Here is an 18,247-nt window from a genome sequence, read left to right on the forward strand (position 1 = left end):
ATAACGTGTATGAAGTCCCAGCTAATACATTAAATTCCAGTTTTGGATTTCTAAGTAGACTCCGTCTTCTTAGGTGTTAAGGGAAGGTATTATGTAGGAAATACTGAGTTTTGCTTTCAAATAAACTTCAAATGATATAATTAAGATTTTTACCATCAAAGTAACACAAAGCTCAAAAAAATCACCAGCCCCCATTTTAAAACAGTAAAGGTAAGGAACTAGATACAACACTTTGTAAAGTATTCTTCATTGTGGCATCATTTGTATTAAAAAGAACCATTTGGCCTAATTCTACCTTTGTATGCTTAAAAGTACTTAAAAGACAGAACTTTAGAAAATGTCACCTCTCACCACAATCTAACTCTTAGGTATGCTATGCACTGGAGGTACTTTTTAGCTGTAGGTAGAATGGTATAAATTGAAAGATGAGAACTTTGGAGTCAGAGTTGGTTTCAAATGTATGACTACTAAATTTGGGACCATAAATATATTATATAAAATTTTGAAACGTCTGTGCCTCATTTTCCTCATCCATAAAAACGATGTACTGAGGGGAGCCTGGGTGGCTCAATTGGTTGGGCATCTAACTCTTGATCTCAGTCAGGTCTCTATCTCATGGTTATAAGTTCATGCCCAATGTTGGGCGTGGAGCATACTTAAAAACAAAACAAACAAACAAACAAAAAAAAACAGGACATACTGAAATCTGCTCCCAAGGGGTTATGGAATCAAATGGAATGGCATTTGAAAAGGGTCAGTCATAGCTTTTGGCAAATAATTGGTTCTCAGTACATTTTGTCCTTGCTGGCCTTTCACACCAGCCTTCATCATGACTATGCAATGCTGAAAGTAAATTGATCTAGCAAGTTAGGATAAAACCATCAAGACAAAAATCCTTAGGTGGATTTTAAACCTTCTGTGTCTGGAGAAAAGGAGAGAAATATCTGTTAAACTTTAGTGTGGTAAAACTATCATCTCTGCAAAGTGAGTATAGGAAAAATATAGGTTGGAGGATTCTTCCCTTCAGTGGGATTATGGATGGGAATAAAAAGGAAACCGGGTTCTCATTTATACATATAAAGGAAAACTAACACCCTATTGTATGGGAATGGAAGACTAGTGATGGTTCTAAAGACATGTCTGAGCTACCCCCAGGTTTACTCAATTGAAATCTACAAAGGAGAGGCCTGTGAATCTGTATATTCACTCAGTGTCCCAAATGATTCTTATGATCAAGCAAGTTTTAGAAGCAGATTGTTAGGAGCCATCAAAATAAAGTATAACTAAATGTTATACATACTGTTTTTTAAAGATATTTAGTACTTGCTTTTGCATATGTGATTTTTTTGAAACAGAGTTTTCTAGTTTATGAAAAAGCACACAGACACACACACACACACATGCTGAAAAGAATCCAACAATTCAAAAGTGAGTAAAGTATAAATGAAGTCTCTTCCAGTCATGATTTCCAATTCTTACCTTCTCTTCTTGACAAGGACAACCTTGTTAGCAAAATGGACAACCAGAAATATTCTATACCCAGATAAACCCGACATTAGTAAAGTTGCTTAACAGTACTTTATATGGATCCCTATTGATTTTCAACCTCTAGTGAATAAAGTGTTCATTTTTGTTAAAGTCTTCACATTTCCAAATGTAACCTTAATTCCATATTTTGAAAAATGAATTGGGCTGTTTTCTCTTTTTCAAAAGCACACCTCACTCATTCATTCATTTTTCCCACTCTGTAGATATTAATTACTGCCTAGTTTGTAATGTGCTAGGTTTGGTAATAGTGGTAAACATTGCTACAGAAGAGAGAGGGAAGTCAGAGGAGGTGCAAGTCTGCTAGCTGGGCTCATTACACATAGCAACCGGTCACAGATCCCATCAGTAGATGTGTAGAACGCTCTGCCCCAAACCTTCTTGGAACTTCTCTAGACATCTTCCTCCTCAGACTCAGAAATTCTGTCCTCAGTGTTATTCATTTTTTGCTCTTGTTAATTAGACGTTCATATCTTAAAATTTTCAAATTCTCACATACCTTCTATCTTTGAGATACAGTTTCCGTCTAATGTGAGCTCTTCCAAGTTAACACAGGATTCCAAGCCTCCCATTTTAGTGAGATTATTGTTGCTGAATGATGCCCATTTCAAATTTTCTAATTTTTCTAAATTTGTAATTTCAAAGAGATGTTGCCCATCTAAATTTAGAGCAGTTATCTGTAGAATAATTCACATTTTATGTTACTTCCGAATCTTACCAATAAACTCAGTGCTACAAAAAGGCTAATGAAATAATTCAAATGTGGTAAGTGACATCAAAGGAATTCCTTCAGGAACTAAAGACATAGTGAAGCTTACAAAGAGTAAGATTTGACAAGATTATAACTCCAAGAGGGACTTAAGTGGTTTTACGGACACTGTGCTGGCCAGATTCCAACCAAAGTGAAAAACTTGTCCCAGCTGCTGGGAGTGCTGTTGGCGGAAAGCCTTGGGCTGTCAGGGCCTTCTGGGACAGCCTCAGCTGCAGAGAGCTGCCTTGCCCAAGGTCATGCTCGGTCCCAGGCTGGCCCACATCCAATGATGGAGGGATATAAAGGCCTGGCCATCTCAGCCCAACCTGGGGCAAATTTAAAGAGTCATTCTGATTCCAAAACTCACTGTGGGGTCAGCCAGAGCTGTCACTGAGCCTGCATCACAGCTACATATCTGTACATAGCTGGTAATAAAAAAAAAATGTATAAGGGTGCTTTGTGCAGCAAAAAGAAGCTGGTATTGCCCTCTAACCCTTCCCCCTTATCCTTGGCTGAATTCTGACCAGTTCTCCTAGTCCCATGCTGGGATTCTTGATTTCTTTTACATTGCTACCCAAACTTTTGGCTTGATCTCTGGTTCTGAGCTTTCAAGTTTGCTTATTTTGATGTATTATCAAAACCTACCCTTTGGTCTTACAGTGTACCTTTATCCTAAATCTCCAGTTCTGTGGTGACCACCATTAAGGTCTAGTCCCTGTGATATTACCGTTCACGACTTGACCTCCTTGTTTGATTCTAATTTGGCTCTTCCAGTTTTCTGCCCCTTACCTATCTGTACCCTCTTAATGATACAAAGACCAAAGTTGATTAAAATCAATTGAAATTAAGCTTTTATATAGGTTTAATAGAATTAGCTTTTACCTTCAAGTACCAGTTTCCGCTCAGATATAAATGTGGTCCTAACTTTGAAATCTGTGTCAGAATTTTGGCAGAAGGCCATATACTAAGTATCCGTGGTCTCTCCTCTTTAGTACCAGAATGCCGTAAGAGAGATAACTAATAAAATAAAAAACACATGATGAATAAAGGAAATGGCATATAGCGGGTCATTTATATATAAAGGTATTGTTTCTTAGATGAGTGGCCCAATGAATAATTTTAAAATATGACATTTTCTTTGCCTTAAAATGTTTTCAATATCTAGATATACTTTATGTATTTTACTTTTTATCTTAGCAGATATTTAACCATGTACAAAATAAAATTTATAGACCTATGAAAGGATTGCTGTAATACAAACATCAATATAATCCATCCATTAAACAGGTTTCAGAGCTAGAATATTCCTCCTACCTGGAAGCTCCCTGTGTGCCCCATCCTAACCCTTTTCCTCTCCTTCCCCTCAGAAACCATCACGCACCTCAGGTGAATCAATCAATGCCCTAAGAAGCAGTCAAACGATCTCAGATTTTCTATCTACCATTCATTTGCTTTATAGACTTATGTTTGTGCCCATAAATAATATATCATTTAGTCTTACACATATTGGAACCTTATGTAAATTGAATAGTAAGTATGTGTTCTTCTATGAGCTTTTTTGCTCAACACTGTGTTCATGAGATTTATGTATGCAGATTTGGGGTGCTTGGGTGACTCAGTCAGTTAAATGTCTGACTCTTGATTTCAGCTCAGGTCTTGATCTCAGAGTCATGAGTTCAAGCCCCACACTGGGCTCCATGTGTAAATTGAATAGTAAGTACATGTTCTTCTTTGAGCTTTTTTTTTTTTTTAAGATTTTATTTATTTATTCATGAGAGACAGAGAGAGACAGAGAGAGAGAAAGGCAGAGGGAGAAGCAGGCTCCCAAGGAGCAGGGAGCCTGATGCAGGACCCGATCCCAGGACTCCGGGACCATGACCTGAGCCGAAGGCAGACGCCCAACCATCTGAGCCACCCAGGCGCCCCTTCTTTGAGCTTTTTTGATCAACATTGTGTTCATGAGATTCATGTATGCTGCTGTATGTAGTGGTAGTTCATTCATGTGTCACTGCTAGACAGTATTTCCTTAGCGATTCTCCCATCAGTGAACACTGGGGCCGAGTTCAGTTTTTCACACTGTTGTTATGAATATTCTTGACTCCTGCTGCATACATGCAAGAGTTTCTTTAGAGTATATGCTGGGTTATAGGGAAAGTATATATTCAGCTTTCCTAAATAATGCCAAATTATTTTCCAAAGTGGTTATACCAGTTGCCACTTCTACTTCAACTTTTTGCTAAAACTTGATATTGTTAGGCTTTAAAACTTTCAACTACCGGTGACTCTCAGTTGGTAGACTGTGTGGTTTTAATGTTCATTTTCTTGAATACTAGTGCAGTGGAGCATCTTCTCCTGTGATTTGGCTGTTTTGATTTCCTCTCCAGTATCTTTTACCTATTTTTGTTTGATTGATTGTCTTTTTTCTGATATGTTCTGGATATATAAATAATATCTTTTGGCAGTTAGATGTGTTGCAAAATTTTTCCCCAGTATGTAGCTTGTTTTTTCCCTTTCTTTATGGTGTGCCCTTTAAAGAAAAGATATATTAATTTTAATGTAGACAAATCCAGTCTTTCATATTTATGCTCTTGGTTTCTTGTGTAGTAAGTTCTTTCCTCATTCAGGGTCATAATGACAATATCTATCTTTACTTCTAAAACATTCTTGATTTTGACTTTTATAATGAAGTCCTTAATGCACTTGTCCCAGTGCCTTTTATTGACTAGCCTCTCTGATCTAATAAAGGCAGCTCTGCTTGTTGTTTGTCAAATTTCCATGTATGTATGGGTCTATATTGGGTCTTTATGTTCTGTTCTCTTGGTCTGTGCCAAACCAACATTTTTTTTAAGTAGGCTCCACTCTCAGCATGGAGCCCAGTATGGGGCTTGAACTCATGACCCTGAGATCAAGACCTGAGCTGAATTCAAGAGTCAGACATTTAACTGACTAAGCCAACCAGGTGCCCCAAATCTGCATTGTCTTAAAGGATTTTAGTAAGTTTTGATTTCTGGTAGGGTAAATCCCCAACTCCTCTTGAGGAATTAATTATATTTTTATCAACAAAAATTTCCTTTCCTTCATTTTGAATAGATCCTAAATTAAACATTACATTAAGGAATTAATATTCAAATATCTAATAAAAAGTAAATAGCTAGAAAACTAGAGTGAAGATATTTAAGATGAAGCTACTTTGGCCAAAGTACAGCATTCTTAATCTGGATAATATGTGCATTCCCCATGCCCCCAAGTTAATAGGTTGTGTGTGTGTGTGTGTGTGTGTGTGTGTGTGTGTGTGTGTGTGTGTGTTTTAGCCAGATACTTATAATATCAGTACTAAGTAGATAATTCACTAAGTGCTTTATCAAGGCTTCCAAGCTTACCTTATCCCTGGAAAGTTGTTTATTTTCATGTAGGCGCTAGAAAGGACTCTGATGAGCTCAGGTTCATAGGAAAAAAACAGTTACCCTGGAGGCATTTTTGTTGATTTTTGGGGTAGTGTGCAGGGATGAGAATCCACACAACCAGTTGATATTTAAATGGGATATATTTAAACAGGAGAAAAAGTTCAAGTGATATGAATGTTATATATTAACTGATTTTTTATTAGAATGCTAAGAGAGGATACAAAATCTTAACAAAGCAAGAGTACAGAAATATAATTTGTATATTCTAAATAGCACAAAAATATTAAACAGTAAAATCCAACCTGAGTAATCTTTGTTCCAGTAATAAATTTCATAGCTGCTGTTGCTTCTTCTTTAGAAATGAAGAGTCCATCTAAATGAGTGAGAGTCTTTAATCTGCCAATAACACTCAGCCTTAATGTGGCTGGCTTGGGAAAATAACAAAAAGTTAATTTTTACAAAATATTACATATGTTATGATGTGGAAAGGAGTGCTTCTTCATTCCTTCCCATGTAATTCAAAATTATGCATCTCCCACTTTATTAGTTATATCTACAAATAAGGGTTTAACTTAGTTCTCTAATAGCTGAAATTAAGTTATATTGAAGAACTGATCTGTTTCATTTGAAGGTGGATATCTCTACTCTTATGAAGGAAGGGAGTCCTGTAAGCTGTTGAAAAGTGTGGTGAAAAGTGTTTAGAGAACTGCAGTACCTCCGGTTTATCTAGATCAGCAGCTAGTTAGCTCTGTGTGTGCTTCTATCTCGATCTTTAGCCCCTGACTTCTAGTTTGGCAACAGGAAGAGAGCTGTACTATGACCAGGCACATTCTGGGTCTGCTTTGGTAAAGGAAAAATATCCTATTTTTCTGAGCAAAAAAGAAAAAATACAACAATGTAAACATAGTAATATGGAAAATTTAATAGAACCAATCATTAGCCTCTTTTTAAAATGTTGAACAGTCTTATATACATTTTTGAAAAGCAAGGAAAGGAGGATTCTTGAAATTATAAAGTTGGGGCTTATTTTAAATACTTGGGGATACCCTTAAACATAATCATTGAATACTGAAATTTCTTAGCATGAATCTATGTATTTTTGTGATGAGAAAAAAATAGTGTTCAATCAAATTTCCTTTTGTAACAGAACATAAGCCTTTATAATACAGGCTTATCAGGGGAAGTGACAAATTTGTTCCCCCTTAATGGTCTGTCTCTCTCATTGTATTCTATTATTCCTTTTTAAAAAGATTTTATGTATTTATTTGTCAGAGAGAGAGAGAGTGAGCACAAGCAGGGGGAGCAGCAGACAGAGAGAGAAGAAGGCTCCCCGCTGAGCAAGGAGCCCAATGTGGGACTTGATCCCAGGACCCTGGGATCAGGACCTGAGATGAAGGCAGATGCTCAACTGACTGAGCCACCCAGGCATCCTATATTCTATTATTCTTGGTCCCATGCCTCATTACAGTAGGTTCTAGCACACTGAACTATATAAACCCTCCCAAGGTTTGCAAATGGCAATGGTATCTAACACTCATAAAGCCACAATACTCTCAAATTATTAGAGCTTATCAAAAAAATCTTTTAGTAACATTTGATTCATTTGATCACTACACTACACTAAATTCAACTTATGAAATACTTAAAAGGAATTCTAGTAAAACAAAGATAGTTTGTCTATTTCTGGCTACTACTGAATAGTAGTGAGAAACTGGCTTTGAAATAAAAATGATCATTTGCTTTTTTATAAATACATCTGCTGCCTACCTTTTGCCATGGATTATGCCTAATATCAAGAGTAAGAAGGCTTGTGGTGTGTTTGCATAACATATTTATTTCATCGCCAGATTTTTTCAGTTGATTCCAGCTCAAGTCTAAGTGCTTCAGTTTCATCAGACCTCTAAATCCCTCCAGGGTTATCACATGATTATGGCTTGCATCCAAATATTCAAGGTTATACTGCAACACATACAAATAGAAGTGGTGCTAAAAAGGATCACAGCTTGCTTTTACAGAGTTCTTTTCTCTATGATTCACTAAGCACTTTATATGTTTTTTGGTAATTCTTACAGAAAACTTACACAGTAGATATATAGCAATTATGGTATCAATGTATGTATTCTCCCAGAGAGCAAAGGTATTTTATTTTTAGACCTCTCTTAATTCTTACTTCACCCTTGTAATGTGGAGTGACAGTGTTTGTTTTCATAGAAAAGAAGGCAAAAAGTAACTGACAAGACAATTTGTCTCCAAAAAACAAGGAATTACAGTTCTTACTATCTGGACTTCTGGTTTATACCACTGAACCCACAGTCTGGCTCAAAAAGGTTCATTTTCAGAGGTAGAAATTAAACCTATTCTATATTTCTCATTTTTAAAAGTACATGATTTTTAATAACTTAAAAATCATTAAATTAATGCATGGTCTATGTTGAAAATTTAGGAAATGTAGTAAATAAATAAAAAGAAAAATAGAAAACACATATAATTCTATTGCTCAGAAGAAACCACTGAAAACATTGTTTTTAATTATTATGCACATATATTTTTCTTACATAAAACAGATTGTATTATATAGAAATTTGTATCCCTTTAATGTTCACACATCATTAAATATTCTTCAAAATGGTTTTGCATGATTGTCTAATATTCCAATAAGTGAATTGTTAGGATTATTTTTAAACATTTTACTATGAACAATAATGTGGCTTCTAATTGTGGGCAACACTGCAACAAACATCCATGATCATGATACTTTAACTGAGACTCTGATATTTTTACAGAAAATATTTTTAGAAATGGGATTATTATAAGTTTTAAGGATTTCTATATTGCTGATTTTTTTAACTTTTTTTTTTTTTTAAGTAGGCTCCACGCCTGGTGGGGAGCCTAACATAGGGCTCAAACTCATGACCATGAGCTGAGATCAAGAGTTGGATGCTCAGCCAACTGAGCCACCCAGGCACCCCTATGTTGTTAAGATTTTTGATATATACTGCTAAATAATTTTCAAGGAAGTTTGTACCAATTTTTTCTTCCAATAGTAGAATATGGGAATGCTCATTTTCTTAAATACACACCAGTTCACCTGCTTTATTTTAATTTATATTGCTTATTACCAGTGAAGTTGAACATCTTTCCATGTGTTTTGTATTAGCCATTTTTAAATTTTGTTCTTTACTGTGTTTCTTGTCTTTAGCCATTTATCTATTCAGATCTTCAACTAACTTTTTGTAAGAAGTCTTTAAGACCTAATTTGTTACTTCTATTTGTTGCAAATAAAATTTTCTTTTAAGGTATATGCTAATTCATAGAACAAAGAAGAGATAAAGAAAACTTTAAGAAGATATTTTGCAACATATTTTTTTAAAAAAAGGTAATATTACAGGGCGCCTGGGTGGCTCAGATGGTTAAGCATCTGCCTTCGGCTCAGGTCATGATCCCAGGGTCCTGGGATCGAGCCCCGCATCGGGCTCCCTGCTCCTTGGGAGACTGCTTCTCCCTCTGCTTCTCTCTCTCTCTCTCCCTCTGTCTCTCATGAATAAATAAATAAATAAAGGTAATATTACTATAGATTAAAAGTGAACTTGATTTCTTTATAGGTAATTCCAACAGTTGTTTGACTTCAGCATAGAATTAGTCACGCTATAGTTTATATTCTTGGAAAAGCACTTATTATAGTGGTTCAGGCTGCAGGAATTGAATGTACAGATCATTAAAATCTTTTTTTTTCTTCAGATCATTAAAATCTTAAAAAAATTCCTGGAAACCAAATAGCATTATTGGCTTTTGATTCTCATAAGCAAGCATAGTAAAACAAACAAACATACAATCATTTGCTATCATAATTTCTTGAACAAAAGGATATTTGACAGTATTAAGGACATAATCTTAGAATAGTCTTTAAATGAAATCAATTTTGCTTTATAAAAATTTACTACATGGCCTGTCTTCTCCCAGTTTTCATCATAAAGTGGTAAAAACTTATCCCAAATTCTGGCATTTGAATGCAGACTAGCATATGGGAACCATACATCATAAAAAGATAATTGCCTTCTTTCCTTAAAAACAGGGATGGGATCTTCATTTTTACATTCCCAAGATATAAAACAGACTCTATGAACAGACAGTATTTTCAGTTTTGTAGCAGGGGTTTCTTAATAGTTCTTGTGCTTCAGTTTGTCTTTCTTAAATTATAGTATAGTACAGCCAACTTATAAAGATTAAAACCCACAACACCTCTTTTAAAAATTCTTATGGATAATGGTTCATTCTCTAAATATAAATTAGCTCTCTCTAGACATCAGAAACACTTTAGCAATCAGTTTCTCATTGGAAAAGATCAAACAGAAGTATTGTCTCAGTAAAAAATTAGGCACATGATCTAGATTTAGATTGCAAATAGCCATACATATTTGTCCCTGGCCAACTCTGATTGTGGTGGAGCTATTTTCAGAGAAAAAAAATCTCTTCCTGTTCCTTTCTCTTAGATACTCTCTTTTCCCAATAGTTCAGGTGAGTGAATGATAAACATGCAGCTTAGGGTTTTTTAATTTATCTTGTATGGATGTCTTGTTTAGACTTTTAAAAAAACCATATAGTGTATATATTTTTCCCACCACTAATGAAGCCCAAGTATTCCATTAAATTAACGCATGGCCTGTGTTAAACAGTGTTAGGTGTTAGGTTGGGTATTTTGATTTAAAAGGCAAAGCCAGGATGATGAACACTTAAGAATAATACATTTACTTTCTGTAACCTAGTAGAAGCAACTTCTAGCATGCAAGAGGGGTATGGAAACTCTCCATATTAGAGATATGCTTAAGGAAAATAATAGTAAAAATGAGATATCTCAAAGGCAACTTAAAAAACATAGAAGACAAGAGGAATGACAGGTGAGTGATTAAACTAGATCATAACCTTCTATAATGCCAGGATAAACATAATTCATATTAAACACACATACAAAGCTCACTACTGGAGAATAAAGAGGTGGAGACAGCATAGGTTTTCAATCTCTCTGAATCCCCACATGAAAACAGAATAAATTGATAAAACTCAAATTCTATGGACATTTATAACAAAGTTACATGACAAGGTAGCCCCATAAGCCCCCAAAGAAATTGTAAGGATAAACCACCATCAACGACAGGACCTACATGGTATCCATTGTCTATGTGAGAGGAAGAAGGAAGCATCAGGGCAGTATCTGATGGATAACCTATGTTGTAGGTTACAAAGTTCCATTTCTTGACCTAGGCGTCAGTAATAAGCACGTTCACCTTGTAATAATTTACTGAACCACATGCTTGTAGTATGTAGTTTTCTGTATCTGTGTTTTATTTTACAATAAAAAGGTGAAAATATACATGTAGAGTATCTCCTCTCTCTGATCACCCCTAACATCCCTATAGTCATTTTTCAAGACACATTTATACATCAGATACTTGATGTTTGAGAGGTTTATATCTAGCTACCTTTGCTAATCTTAAAATTTGAAAATACTACTTGGGCATAAAATTTGTCCAGTTCTCTTGTCTGTAAAATGGCCACAGTAATATCAATCCAGTAAGTAAGCTGTGATAGAAATTTTTCTATCTAAGGAGAACGATAAAACTATACTGCAAAATACATGCTGGGCAGCTGGCTAAGCTGTCTAAAAGTACTAAGTGCCTTGCATGACTTAGGAGTTTACTTTTTTTTAAAAAAAGGATTTATTTATTTTAGAGAGAGAGTTCGAGAGTGGGGAGGAGGGGAAGAGGGGGAGGGTGAGAGAATCTCAAGCAGACCCCTGCTGAGCAGGCAGCCTGATGCAGGGCTTGATCCCCTCACCCTGAAATTTGAAATCATGACCTGAGCTGAAATCAAGAGTTGGATGCTTAACCGATTGAGCCACCCAGGCACCCCAAGAATTTACTCTTTAAATTTTGTGTGTAAACAAAATTATGACTGTCATAACCTCTGTAACCACTGGCAAATCATCAGAAAAAAAGTTAAATAAAAAATGCCAACAATTTACATATAATCTTGGGACCTCTATTAAACTACCTTCTTTCCTCAGACTACATATCAAACCTGGACTATCAGGGATTCTATTAAAAAAGAACTTCAGCTTGGGGCCCCTGGGTGCCTTGAGTTTCTCTCTCCCCCTCCCTCTGCTCCTCCCTGCCACTCTCTCTCTCTCTCTCTCAATTAAATAAATAAATCTTTTAAAAAAGCAAAAGGACTTTGGCTTACTAAAAGAAACAAGGATGGAGGTTTAGTACTGAAACTTAAGGTCAGTAAGGAAAGCAACAGCTCCTACCACAGCGGGAGAAGCAGCAATGCAAGGGCTTTGATATGATTGAAAGGGAGTAGGGGAATGAATAAAAGATGAGAATGATGGCTATGTTCTGAAAAGTTAGGCCAGTGACTTGGGTGGGACCCATGGAAACAGGGGATGCTGGGGTGGAGTTCTGGAGCCACATATTCAATTATTTTTGTTATATGATATATAACAAAGAAAACAAAAGCCAAATAAGATGCTTAGCTATGTCTACATGGTGCATTACTGTTTTTGTCTGTGATCTATGAGAGGGCGAACACAAGTTAAACAAGATCTGCACATGTGACATCCACGTAGAAAGGACAAGGCAGAAAGAAAGAGAAATAACAACATGAATAATGAACAAATGGGAAGAGAACTGACAGCCTTAGATATGAAGTGGTGAACCAGAAAATGAAGAAGTTAAGGATTCACAAGGAGAAAAATAAGAATGAGAAAACAAGAGCAGAAGAAAATGGAAATGACAATTTCCAAAGAACATTTTAAAAACAAGTCTGGAGTAGTTTTAATAAATTTAAAGTAGTTAGAAATCAGATATGACCACAGGTGTATATTTGGTTTGCAAATGGAATCTGAATCAAGACCTATTTTATTTTTTTAAGATTTTATTTATTTATTTGAGAGAGAGAGAGAGAGCAAAAGCAGGTGGGGGGAGCAGCAGGCAGAGGGAGAAGCAGACTCCCCTGCTGAACAGGGAGCCCAACGCGGGACTCGATCCCAGGACCCCGAGATCATGACCTGAGCCGAAGGCAGACACTGAACTGACTGAGCTACCCAGGCGCCCTCTAAGACCTATTTTAGACAAAGTAACATACTATACTGTTTTGTTCCTAATTTGAGCTGTATAATCTTGAATATGGTATATTTGAGGTCTTCATTACAAAAATAATTTATCTTTTTAAATTAATTCTTTTACTTAAATAATTTAAAAAGGAGTTCTTACCAGGTGGTATACATCATCTAAACAAGTAAATTCATTAAAGCTGATATTAAGTTTTCGAAGTCCTGTTAACTTGGAGAGATCTCTCAATTTACTCAAGCTGTTTCCATGGAGATTCAGACTCTGCAATAAAATAAAATGTAAATAAAAAATAAGACATTATATTCCACATCATAGTTATTTAAATAACATTAAGAGAGAGCCAATAAATAAATCTAATGCGTGATTTTAAAAGGTAGAATTTATAATAGCATTATTGGACCCTTTCCTTGATTAATTTGATTTTCCACTTGGTCTAGAAATTCTTTTTAGAAAATAGTTAAGTATATTGTTAAGACATTTATTGAGGCATACCTATTTCTTTTTTTAAAAAAATATTTATTTGACAGAGAGAGAGACAGCGAGAGAGGGAACACAAGCAGGGGGAGTGGGAGAGGGAGAAGCAGGCTTCCCGCCGAGCAGGGAGCCCGACGTGCGGCTCTATCGCAGGACCCTGGGATCATGACCTGAGCTGAAGGCAGACACTTAACAACTGAGCCACTCAGGCACCCTGAGGCATGCCTATTTCTCAAGGTGGCCAGTGAACAATGTAGGCCCTAAAGATTTGGGCTACTAGCGAGGATACCTCACAAGAGAGAAGATGGCAGGGCTACACCTTGACTGCTGGAAACCGTATGAGGGCACTGGACTAAGCAGAGGCTGAGGGTGTTAAAAGCAGGAGGACAGATGCTCAAAGAAGGAGGTAGGAAAATGTTTCCATATCAGAATTTGGCCCAAACTTTCCCTGTCCATTTGATCCTGAGTTCAATAAAAAGGAATGTTAATACAGTTGTATATTTAGGGGATACCCTGATCACTACATATTTTTCTGTCTTTATACTACACCATTGTGAATGATATCAAGTGAAGATTACATTCATGCATAGTGTACATCATAAGTAGTGGAACAAGAAAATGTATTAATATAATTGACTGCAATATTCACAACAAATGGGTATTATGATAAAATCAAGTGTCTACCTCCCAACTCTCTTCACTCACCACCACCATATTATACCCTATTATACTGTGAACATAACATAAATTCCTGGCAGGAGAAACCTCTGAATGTCGAGTAATTGTCAAAACTTGGTTAAAATTGTTAAGAAGGATGAAATTATGCAGAGTAGTTTATTCTACAGGTCACATACCGGTATCATCCATGATAGATTCTACAGATACCTTACACTTAACATGTCCAAACTGAATTCATCATTTTTCCTATGTATCTGGGCCTGGCAGTCTATGTTTTTGATCCTGATTAAGAGTTTCACTATCTGTCGAACAGATACTGTTGACCATCCCCTTTTCCTCTCTTCCATATACATTTGATTCTAGAAATGTTTCTCAACCCATACCATCACTACAACAAGTGCCTTAGTTCAGACTATTATTTGTCCTTTGGACTACTGCAGTAGTTTTCACTGGATATCTATACCATCATCCTGACTTTAGTTAAAGTCTAACCACAAGTTGCCAAAGTTAGGGTCTTTAAAAATACAGAACCTGTTCCTTAAAGAAAATCTAAAATTTAAAATTTGCCTTCAAAAATCCATCCTATTGTGGCATAATCTCCTACTCTTCCAACCACAGCCTAATGAATCTTTCATGTATTCCTTTTTTTTAAGTTTTTTTAATTTTATTATGTTAATCACCATACATTACATCATTAGTGTTTTTTTTTAAGATTTTATTTATTTATTTGGGAGAGAGAGAGTGTGAGAAAGAGAAAGAGAGAGAGCAGGAGCAGGGGGGAGGATTAGAGGGAGAAGCAGACTCCCTGCTGAGCAGGGAGCCCGATGTGGGACTTGATCCCAGGACCCTGGGATCATGACCTGAGCCAAAGGCAGACGCTTAACTGACTGAGCCACCCAGGCGCCCTACATCATTAGTTTTTGATGTAGTGTTCCATGATTCATTGTTTGTGTATAACACCCAGTGCTCCTTCAGTACGTGCCCTATTTAATACCCATCACCAGGCTAACCCATCCCCCCACCTCCCTCCCCTCTAGAACCTTCAGTTTGTTTCTCAGAGTCCATAGTCTCTCGTGGTTTGTCTCCCCCTCCTATTTCCCCCCCTTCATTTTTCCCTCCCTACTATCTTTTCTCTTCAGATCGCATAAATCTTTCGCCTCTTTCTTGTATTCCAATCTACACCTTTACCTTCCACCGGTACACACCCTATGTTCATAGTCACCCTGTGTTCCTGGATAACACTAGGATCTTTCAAAACCATGTGCTTCTAGATAGAGTATTTCCTCTGCCTGGAAGATGTAAACAACTAAATTTCTCATATCCTTCAAAAATCTGCGCAAAACTTATCTCTGTGACGTTCTCTCAGCAACTCCAAGCTTCCTATGTTTGTTTACATATGTCTCCTCCACTAAAATGACGTCCTTGAGAGAGGGAAAATAACTAATTCATTTTGAACTCCTAATACTTACCTCGTTGCCTAAAACACAGCAAATGCTCAGTAAATGCTAGATGAATAAATCATTGCAAAAGCCAGACATGCAACTAAAAACAACTCTATTTTTTTTTATTCAAGTAAAATTAACATACAGTGTTGTATTAGTTTCAGGTGTACAATAGAATGATTCAACAATTCTATACATTGCTCAGGGCTCATCACGGTAAGTGTGCTCTTAATCCTCTTCACCTAGTTCACCCCTCCCCCCAACTCCCACCTTTATTTCGATATATTTTATTAATTTTTATGGATGTCCTCAAAAAACTCCATCTAGTGGGGAAGACTGAAAAGAAAGTAAGAGGTATGTATCCTGAATTTCTCTTATGGTAATGGCACAAAGGAAGGCGAATAAAGGGTGTGATGTCTAAACATTCTTGTTGTAATATCTAGTACTCTTACTAGAAGCCCTAGAAGGTTTTTCTGGCTTTTGAGCCACATAGGCAAATTTAGGATGAGAAGTTGTCTCATTCTTATGCTATGGGTGTTGATCAAATTAAGGCAGTCAGGTGAAGGTCACGAGCAAGCCAGGGTATTCTGAAGTCTTATTCTCCTCACTGTTTTTTATCTTGAAGATAATAAAAAGGACCTACTTGGGGCGCCTGGGTGGCTCAGTTGGTTAAGCGACTGCTTTCGGCTCAGGTCATGGTCCCAGGGTCCTGGGATCCAGCCCCGCATCGGGCTCCCTGCTCCGCGGGAAGCCTGCTTCTCCCTCTCCCATTCCCCCTGCTTGTGTTCCCTCTCTCGCTGTCTCTCTGTACGTCAAATAAATAAATAAAATCTTTAAAACAAAAAGTATTTTAAAAAAAAAGGACCTACTTTTTTTTTAATATTTTATTGTTATGTTAATGGGACCTACTTTTTTTTTTACTATTGCTTTTCTTTAACTTTTATTTAATCCCTTTAAATCTATAGAAATATATGTCATAGAAGCTCAATCCAATCAGAACTCATGCATTTATTAAGCCTTTCATCCTAAGCTTTATTATCAAAAATGTATTACTCAAATATGAAATCTTGACATTATAGTGCAGAAACAATAATTTCTCCATACTGTCAACTCAAAGATTGCTCCTGTAATCACTAGACTGCATATTTATGATACAGATGGTGATACTGTCATCATGTTATGAAACTTTCCTTCCTCTCTAATAACTGGCTAAGGTCAAAACTTAATCTCTTAGACTTGAAGATTTGGTGGATGGTGATGATGCAGTTGGACAAAAGCAATTCCATAAACAACTTTAAAAAAGATGTTTTCTAAATATTTTCAGAAGCAGACTCAAAACTATTGACCACATTTATTTTTTTTAAAATATTTTTGCTTTCTTTTTGTTTCCCACAGTCACTTGAAAAAGACTGTCATCACAAACAAGCAATCTAGAAATGTCACATTGGAGCAATGTAATTGACTTTCAAGATAAAAATCATTTCTGAGTATTTATCTGTATTTCAGCTTTCAGTACACACATAGAAAGATAGTGTCCTGTGAGAATAAGTTGTCTTCTCAAGTATTCTTATCAGTGTATCAATCAAATATCAATTTGCTTGCCACTTTTGTAGGTTCAAGCAAACCCACTTTCTCTGTAAGAACCACTTGCTGTTTGTAAAGGTATTGTTTTTATAAAGAGAATCTCATGTGTGCCAGGTGGTGTGCTAGAAAATGGCAGAGCTGATGCTAGTCTACACAGTGTTTATGAGTAAATAAGAAAGCGGCATCCATCCTTTCCTCGAGACACCCTTATTTTCAGCTATTAGAATATTGTCACAATATGCCGACTTTGTTAGGACAAGAAATTTCTGACAAGAATTGTCAGAAAATTGTAGTAAATATATGGCTCTATGATTTAAAGGGTACCCCTTTTATATGGCCCTCTTCTGCAATGCACACTGCACCATCTTATATTGCTGCCCTGATACTGGGGATATACATATTGAAGGACAGCCACAGCCTCTGCCCCTGTGGAATTTACAGTCTAGGAAGGATACAGAGCATATAACAAAAGGAATCTGTGCTGGACTCAGAGGTAAGAGAAAACTTGAATGCTTAAGTATAGATCTAAAAGGTGGGAATTAACCAGGAGAAGGGGGTTAGAGGAGAACATTCCATGCAGAGAACTAGCAAGTGCAGAGGCTCTGTGTTGGCTCAGGCAGAATGTGTTTAAGACATAGAAAGGAGGCTGAGCAGAGAGAGCTAAAGAGAGGGTAATATGAAAAGAGTCTGGAAAGGTAGGCCAGCGACCAGGCCATGCAAAATCTTAGAGGCCACATTAAGGACTTTGGTTTTATTTTTAAAACAATGGAAAATCATTTGAGGATTTCAAGTAGGAGTGGTGAGGGGTGACAGAGATTTCATGATCAGATTTGCATTTTGAAAAAATTGCTCTGGCTTTAACACGGAGAATGAGTTGGGGGCTCAAAGTGAAAGCAGGACAGGGCCTCTGTTGCACAGTTCTAGGAGGCACCCCCTAGCCCCCATATTGAGTTATATTCAGTTATATAATGAATGACACTGAAAGAACACTTTAATAGTATATAATGTGAATTGCACCTCCTGGAGTTGTGCAATGTTGCAATGGTAGAGTGCAGGGAGCCCTGTTAGAAGGCTGTGGCAGTAGTCTAGGTCAGGGATAATGATAGTTCAGATAGAATGGTAGCAGATTTGAAATGGACAGATCTGAAAGTCAAGGTATAGAGGTAGGCTTAATATCTCAATAGAACTGCCTCAGTGTAAATAAAGTAAGTTGCTTCAATAGTAACTCAAATTCTATTGGTT

General features: G+C 36.6%; 1 protein-coding gene across 1 annotated transcript in view; it reads right to left on the reverse strand.

Annotated features, from left to right (window-relative positions):
- Positions 1-18,247, reverse strand: part of LRRC9 (leucine rich repeat containing 9) — a 97,407-nt gene that overhangs the window by 37,508 nt on the left and 41,652 nt on the right. Inside the window, exons 16-20 of the mRNA XM_028101043.2 lie at positions 12,969-13,088; positions 7,468-7,659; positions 6,003-6,128; positions 3,179-3,313; positions 2,045-2,222 (exon numbers count right to left, since the gene is read on the reverse strand). Of these exons, the coding sequence (XP_027956844.2) occupies positions 2,045-2,222; positions 3,179-3,313; positions 6,003-6,128; positions 7,468-7,659; positions 12,969-13,088 (751 nt within the window). The remainder of the gene's footprint in view (positions 1-2,044; positions 2,223-3,178; positions 3,314-6,002; positions 6,129-7,467; positions 7,660-12,968; positions 13,089-18,247) is intronic.

Source organism: Eumetopias jubatus, unplaced genomic scaffold (genome assembly GCF_037043125.1).
Source record: "Eumetopias jubatus isolate StellerSeaLion01/CBP00866 unplaced genomic scaffold, mEumJub1_p1.0 scaffold_7, whole genome shotgun sequence".
Taxonomy (NCBI): domain Eukaryota; kingdom Metazoa; phylum Chordata; class Mammalia; order Carnivora; family Otariidae; genus Eumetopias; species Eumetopias jubatus.